Source organism: Arachis ipaensis, chromosome B07 (assembly GCF_000816755.2).
Source record: "Arachis ipaensis cultivar K30076 chromosome B07, Araip1.1, whole genome shotgun sequence".
In the NCBI taxonomy this organism is placed as follows: domain Eukaryota; kingdom Viridiplantae; phylum Streptophyta; class Magnoliopsida; order Fabales; family Fabaceae; genus Arachis; species Arachis ipaensis.
In genome coordinates, this window is record NC_029791.2 from 8,224,922 (window position 1) to 8,233,019 (window position 8,098).

The following is an 8,098-nucleotide window of genomic DNA, read 5'->3' on the forward strand; positions in this document are numbered from 1 at the left end:
TATATATGGAAATATAAAAAATTACTAAAATTATATAAATTAAAAAAAAAAGTGAGACGACAAACGAATGTTCTGAACATACTCACTAACCCTTTTTCATAAAATAATTTTCTGTTAAACCATCTTAATCTTAACAAGCTAGGTGTTCTTAACACACCCATTAATAAGACTCTATTCATATAAAGACATGAATTCAATGAAATATTAACAGAAGATGAGATTTAGGACTTGAATGCTGCTCCCCCACCCCTATCTACAAAAATATGATTGAAGGCTTTCTTACGACGCAGAATCTAGAACAAATAAAATCACGCGTGCTGCGTGCTGCGTGCAGCGTGCTGGCCCCTCCTAGTTATGTATTAATATTATATTGCCATCTCAATTATTGAATAGATATCATAGAAAGATTATTAGCTATGCATGTGTTGGGTACGACCATATATATATGAGGCTGTGGGCTGTGGCTTTTCCCTTTTTTCACTTTTTGTATTACTATTTTCTTCGGAGTCAAATTACTGAGGTCAAAATTAAAATTTAAGATTTTTCAGTTTAAATTAGATCAATTCATTTGATTCTAAAATATTTTTAAAATAATACCAATCCTAAAATCAAAAACCTATTTAAACAAATTAAAAAAATGCACACTCAACATGTCCAACTTTCTTCATGGAATAATTGACATAGCCACTTAGACTGCTCAGAGATAAAAATAATTCCTTTCAATTTTTTTTCAAATAATATTATCAATTGTAATTATTTTTCATATACTTTTTAATTAAAACTAAGAAAAAATAAAAATATTATTTACACATTAAAATCAGTCATTGAAATTAGTTATTATGTATTTAGTTATGAGAAGTGCTAGGAATTTGATTTTAAGTTTTTTTAATAATATTGATCCTTAAAACCAAAAAATATATAATAATAATAATAATTATAATGCAAACCCAAAACATGTCCAACTTTTTTCGTGAAAACTGACATGGCCACTTAGAGGGAACTGATGTTGGGGCTATATGCAATGCCCAGAGTGCTTTTTATTACTTGTTAGGTCTCTACTGTTTTGTATGTTTTATTTTCGGTTTCGGTTCTCTTATGTGCCCAAAAATTCATGCGAGGAAAAATACAAGGGAAGATTATTATTGTACTACTGCCCAAAAAATGATGATGATGATGATGATTTAATCTTTAGACTTTATATTAAGTTAAATAAAAATTTAAGAGAGAGAGATGAGACATCTAAAGAACATTGAAGCCAAAGCATTGATTCATAGTTTATAGTTTTCTTTTTTTTTTTTTAATTATTTCATTAGAGAAAGTCTAAAGATACTTATAAGAGAAAAACATTAGGGAAGAAATAAGATATGGCTGATTTTTTTTTATATGATTTAGTGGTGTGAGTTATGCTGCGTTATGATTATTAGGGGAGAATTACACTTATGACTGCGTTGTTTTTAGGAATTTGGGGGGAAGAAATTGGTGGGTCCGATTTCAAGCAGAGAGAGAAAGGAACACAAATTGGACCCACCGATTTGTGTGAGAGAGAGATTTAGTTTACATCAAATCGGTGCCACTGATTTGTGGGAGCCCAATTTCATAAAACGGATAGTGCAGCAATCGGACCCACCGATTTCGGGTGGCCAAATTTTTTTTTTCATCCGGCAGTGCACCAATCGGACCGAGCGTTTAGTGTGGCATACGGTCGGTCCGTCCGATTTGCCTGTAACTGCATACATAAAATGGAAAAAAATCACAGAAGCCTCATTTCTTCCTCGCCGGTCTCAGCTGATGTTCTTCCTCTTCTCTCATTCTTCTCCTTCATTCTTGTAGAATAGATTTCAGTGAGTGTGAGAATAGGCAAGTACGCATACTGATATGGATGATAGAGTTGTGTTGAAAATTTATTATTATGGGCAGATTTTGTTGCAAACATATGAAGGAGTTCAATTTGTGTGTGAAAATTCATTAGATGTTGTTATTCCGTTCACATTGTCATTTGAGGAATTGAAAGGTGTGATTTGTGAGAAGATAGATTCTCAAAGATCCAGGAGAGTATCGTGTATTTTGTATAGGTATCCTTTATCTGTGTTTGGTGGGTTTGTTCAATTTCAGACCAAGTACGTGACGGATGAAGCGAGTATGCATGAAATATTTTCAATGTATATGAAAAATCGCCATCGAATATCGTGCATCGAGTTGTATGTTGAGTTTGAGCAATCTAAAACGGACCGTAACATTGAATTGGAAGATTATAATAGTGAAAGCGAGGATGAATTTGAAAGTAACTATGAGATCGTTGGTCCAGATGAAGACGAAGATGAAGCTGGCGGCGCCATGAACGCAGATGTGGCGGAAGTTGCAAATGCACTAGCAAACCCGCATCCGTTTCAAGAGCCTTCTTTCATGCGGTCGTTGGATTTGAAGGCTATGTACGCACCGGAGTTTCCGCAATATATAAATGCAGGTGCGTAAAGCTAGACAGCTATGTGAAACTCTGTAGTGGCTGATCAATAAGTCAGATGAGTAATATATGTGATATATGGATAGTCATTTGTGATCATAGCATTTGATTTTTTTATTAATTAATAGTTCTTTGTTATGGATTATATTTAGTTGTTCTTTACGTAGATAGAATAGCGAAAAAAAGACTATTATGATCTCACATGGTAAAGTGTGTTTATTAATTGAGTTGTAATAATATAAATGATTTACTACTGAGTACATAATACAGGATTTATTTCTTTTGATGTACGCAGCACTTCCTGTTGTGGCGGATGGTGAGTTCACAGTGGGAATGAAATTCAGTTCAAGGGAGGCAGTAATCAAGGCAATGAAAGATTATACCATCCGGAGAGGTGTAGACTATCGGGTATATGAGTCGGAATCGACGACATTCTATGCCAAATATACAAAATATGGCTATGGTTGTGACAAGTTGATCAGGGTTACCAAAATGCAGAAGAAGTACTGTTGGGAGATAAGGAGGTACAATGGAAGTCACACTTGTACTAGGTCTACTATTTCTCAAGACCATTTGAAGCTGGATTCCAAGACAGTTGCAGAAGCAATTAAGCCGTTGGTAGAAGTTGACCCGTCTATAAAGGTAAAATCAGTCATTGCTGAAGTCCAGTCAAAGTTTAACTACACCATCAATTATCGCAAGGCTTGGTTAGCAAAGCAGCAGGCGGTGGAATCAATTTTCGGAGGTTGGGAAGCATCATATGAAGCTTTTTCCATATGGTTTGAGGCCATGTGTCACAAGGAGCCATCAGCAGTGGTTCACTTTGAAACAATGCCTGCTTACCAGGGGGATGATTTGGTTCCTGATATACGTGTACTGCATAGAGTCTTCTGGAGTTATTACCCTTGTATAAGAGCCTTCAGACACTGCAAGCCAGTGGTGCAGGTGGACGGGACTCATTTGTATGGAAAATACAAGGGTTGTTTATTGGTTGCAGTCTCACAAGATGGTAATAACAACATCGTGCCTATTGCATTCGCCATAGTGGAGGGAGAGACTTCTGATGCATGGTACTTTTTCTTGAGTAACTTGCGTCAATATGTGGTGACACGTGATGGTGTGGGACTTATCTCTGATCGACACAATCCTATTAGGTCAGCTATTGAGAGAAGTAATGGGGTTTGGTCTCCTCCTATAGCATTCCATATGTTTTGTATCCGGCATATTGAATCCAACTTCTTGAGGAAGTTCAAGGAATCTTACTTGCAGAAGCTCATCGTCAACATTGGTAAGTTTAAATACAATGAGCTTTGAATTTATTGTAAGTACGATTAAATAGAATGGTGTTCATTGTTGACTGAATGTTTTTCATAGGATACTCGAGGACGATCAGGGAGTACCAGATGCGCTATGAACGATTAAAGGAATGGGGTGAGGCTTACACCAACTGACTTGATCGGATCCCACGTGAGCAGTATGCTTTGGCATTTGATGGTGGATACCGATGGGATCATATGACCACCAATCTTGTGGAGTGCATCAATTTCGTCTTAAAGGGTGCACGCAATCTCTCGGTGACTGCGCTTGTCAAGGCTACATTTTACAGACTGAATGAGTTGTTCACTAGGAAAAGAGCCGAGGCTGAAGCTCGAATTAATGCTGGACTTGTGTTCTCTGAGATGGTGACCTCCAAGCTACATGCAAATCAACGAGCATTGGGTAACATACAGGTTAGTTGTTTTGATAGAGAAAATGAAGTATTTGAGGTACGCAAGATGCTGAGTGGGGTTGAGTATGCAGTTGACCTACGCCACCGTCGTTGCGACTGTGGTGAATTCCAGGTTGACTGAATTTTGCTTGTGCAAATCAGCGGTTGGATTGGCAAATGTACGTTCATGATGTATACAAGATGGACCAAGTTCGAAGAGTATACAAGGCTAGGTTTATAAAGCTCCCTCTACAGTCCGTCTTCCTTGGTGCAACTCCAAATTGGTGCAAGCACTCGGCTTCCAATGCCTCAAAACTACTCATGGTCGGTCCTGTAACCGGAAGACCATTTGTCAGCAGACCGAGAATTATCGCCACATCCTCCAAGGTCACGGCACACTCACCAACCGGAAAATGAAATGTGTGAGTCTCAGGCCGCCATCTCTCAATCAGAGCATTAATCATTGCTGACTGACATTGGATAATTCCAATTTGAGAAACATAATAAAATCCAGTCTCGCGTAAGTGTGACTTAACAATTTGGTTGTATGGATCCAGCGGCTTTAAATGATCGCACATCAACATCCGTGAACCCTACAATATCACATTTCCGCTATAAGTACCATTATAATATAACTATATTCTCAAAAACACAATTATCCTTACATGTCCATTATAACTAATTCCAGCATAATTGCATTTCAAACATATACAGTAAATCTGTTATACAAAAATCCTTCAATCATATTCATTACCTTATAACAAAAATTATTTAACCTTAACTAACTAGAATAATTTCACGACTGATAAACTATTTATTTGTAAAACAGCATACTAATTTTATTATTGTTATTATTATTCATAAAACAGCATACTTTTATTATTAATCATAATAATTTATTAAACTCAATTACTACTACTAATAATAATAATAACAACAATAATATATTAATCTACTCTACTCTAATCTAATATGTAGAGATCTCATCCCTTCTCTTTCTTCATTACATTCATTCATTCTTTTATTATTTTATTTTAACCAATAACCATTAAAAAAAATTCCAATTCTTCCATAGAGCACCATATCATACATTCATACATACATACATACATGATTAATTCCTATTTTGATTTCTATTTCTAACCACCTAACAATAAAATTATACACACATACATGATTAATCTCTACTTAGTGCCATTATAATATATATTGCTAATAAAATTTAATATTATCACTATTATTATTATTAAATCAGATTATTAAAAAATAAAAATTTACATAATTTGGATACCCAAAATAATTAACAATGTGAAGCTCTGGTTGATTTATTTCTTTAATTTTTGGTCTTCTTAGCATTTTCTTTAAATTTTTTTGAAGGTTTGTTGTGGTCCAACAATGGTAATAAAGGAAGAAAGTGGTGGGATTGAGTGTGTGTTGAAGAGAGGGATACGAGAGTGAAAGGTATACTGCTGGAAGGGGGGAAACAATGATCTTTTGGATGAGGGAGTCACGGGCCAACCAAGGAAGGCGGCATGCGTGACGCGTGGACAGGGAACCCAAATCGGTGGCACCGATTGGTGCACCTTCCGCGTCCTGAAATCGGTCCGTTCGATTTTTGTCCACCAAATCGGTCCGTCTGATTTCTTTTACCCAGCCGTCACATCTCTGTGAAACACCATAAACCCCCACATCGCTGCTATACTCCATCAACCCCTCCATATTAAAATTAAAAATCTCACAAGATATTCATTACGTTAAACTATATATGTGTTGAGAACAAATACGAAGTTCGATTACAAAAAAATTAACTATTAGGAATATAGATATTTGTGAGCTTTGTTAATTTTTAAATCTACATAAAATGTGTTGCGACACTGAAATTTTTTCTTTTTCCTCACTAAATCTAAGTAGTTTTCTTATTTATAAGTATTTTCGAAAAAAAAGAAAACTCTTTTGATGTATCTTCATTTTAAATACGAAAGATTTATGTCTTTATACTTAAATCTTTCATAAAAAAAAAGAAAATACCATAAAAAAGAAAAATCCATTACAAAAGAATTACTGAATCTGAAAATCTAAAAATTAAAATATCCAAAACAGTAATTGGTAAAAAGTAGAGAAGATGAAAGGAAATAAAAAATCGAAACAAGGATAAGAAAAAGGTTTAATTATTTCGCAGTTTTTTATAGTTTCATTAAATTTTTGTATCTATTTTTTTTAATTGGGTCCTTATACTATTTAATTTTTTTTTAATTAAATTCTTATTAACGTTAAGGGAAAGTATGAGGAGCCAATAGAATATTTGTACAATGTGCACAATAAAGGTTTAAGAAGTATTAGAAATATAACCATTAGTGTTACATTTTTCAATCAGCTGAAACTTTTAGGATGAATGGTATCATGACATGATATTAGAGATCTAGATCCGAAAACAAACGTTAATAAAGTGTAAATTTACTTATTTATCCATATTCTGCTCCTACATTCATTAATCATCTCCTAAGAATTTGTCTTCTCAAGGTAGGTCGAAAGAGCAAACTTAAGAAAGGAAGACTCTAACATAGATTTTTGCAACTATGCGGATTTCGCAGCTTCGGAATAATTCAATAACAATAATGCCAATACAGAACACTCTGGCTCTATCCTCGAGGAAATATCGTTCGGGGGTCATACTCTCCCAAAAAAAAAAGAGCAGACCCCATTGAAGACGAGAGTGAGGTACAACAAGGCCATTTCTGTCAAGAGGTGCGTCGAGAAGTTCCATACCTTCTTGATAGAGTCCATTGCCTTGCTTGTACTTACTCATCTTTCCGACTTTATTACGATGGAAAGACGGGATAATCCTAGGATAACCTGACCTCGTCCATCAAAAAGTGTCTGCTCGTGAAATAAAAAGAGTTCGTTGCATCAACAAAAACAAAGTGTAGTACTAAAAAACACTTACTTAAGCTTATCAATGTGCACTCACTCTTCATCTGTGAAGGGCGCTTATAAGCTAAATCAATCCTGCACAGGTTCTTATCCGTAACTTTACACTCGATGAAAAGCAAAAAGGAAGAAAAAAATCCAATTTGCCATAAAAATTTCAAAAATCTAATTCAGAACCATTTCAAGTAGGCTAATATCAAATAAACCACTTTTAACATCAGATTAATTGTTACACCTAAAATCCAAACCGAATTTCTAACTTTTTATCTAATTCCTAACATCCTCATTGATCCTCTCCAAAATGTAATCAACATGTTGTGGCAACAATCCTCCATGAACAAAAATCGAAACTACAACAACCAAGACAGTTACTTTCTGCGACAGAAACCTACTCGAAATTGGACCGTTAGGCCGCAGGGCCACGTCACGGGCTCGAAACCCATCGAAGAACCCTCTCGAAACCCGCCTCGCGTTTCAGCTTCTCAAGGAAGTAGAAGATCTTGAGCTTGTCATTGCCGCGGTCAAGGACATCGCCGAACTGGACGACGGTGGCAGAGCCCCTTGCATAGCGGTTAGAGGCGCCAGCGAGGCATAGCGTCTACTTCGTCTTCTCGAGGTCGCCGACGACGATCAGGCGGCTCGGGGAAGGTAGTCGTGTGGGTAATGGTGACAGGGAGAGTGAAATTGAAGGGTTATGGTTTTATAGTGGCAGCGTTGGGAGGAGGAAGTGGCCGCTGACTAAGAATGCTACCATCGTCTTCATTGCAGCAATAACCCATTTCAGTAACTGCATTTGGAAGAAAGGAAATTAATTTGAAAGAGGAAGAGTTGTTGCTGTTATTCATGGAGATGCCAGAGAGAATACTAAAGAAGAAAATGAAGGGTTCGAACTTCTTCCTGAGTTTGTGAAAATGATGATAGGGATGATTTTGGAATTTAGAAAATATAGAAATGTTTTGAATTAGGTCTTTTATTTTTAACATTAGAATATTGGTTTATTT

The 8,098-nt window shown here is 35.9% G+C and overlaps 1 protein-coding gene across 5 annotated transcripts in view; it reads right to left on the reverse strand.

The window, feature by feature from the left end:
- Nucleotides 1–8,098, reverse strand: part of LOC107609865 (MLP-like protein 43) — a 29,672-nt gene that overhangs the window by 7,783 nt on the left and 13,791 nt on the right. For 2 of the 5 annotated variants that reach the window (XM_021107238.1, XM_021107236.1), the window contains exon 2: nt 7,476–7,481. The exons of the other annotated variants lie outside the window; for them this stretch is intronic. In XM_021107238.1, the coding sequence (XP_020962897.1) occupies nt 7,476–7,481 (6 nt within the window). The remainder of the gene's footprint in view (nt 1–7,475; nt 7,482–8,098) is intronic. 5 annotated transcript variants of the gene reach the window in all.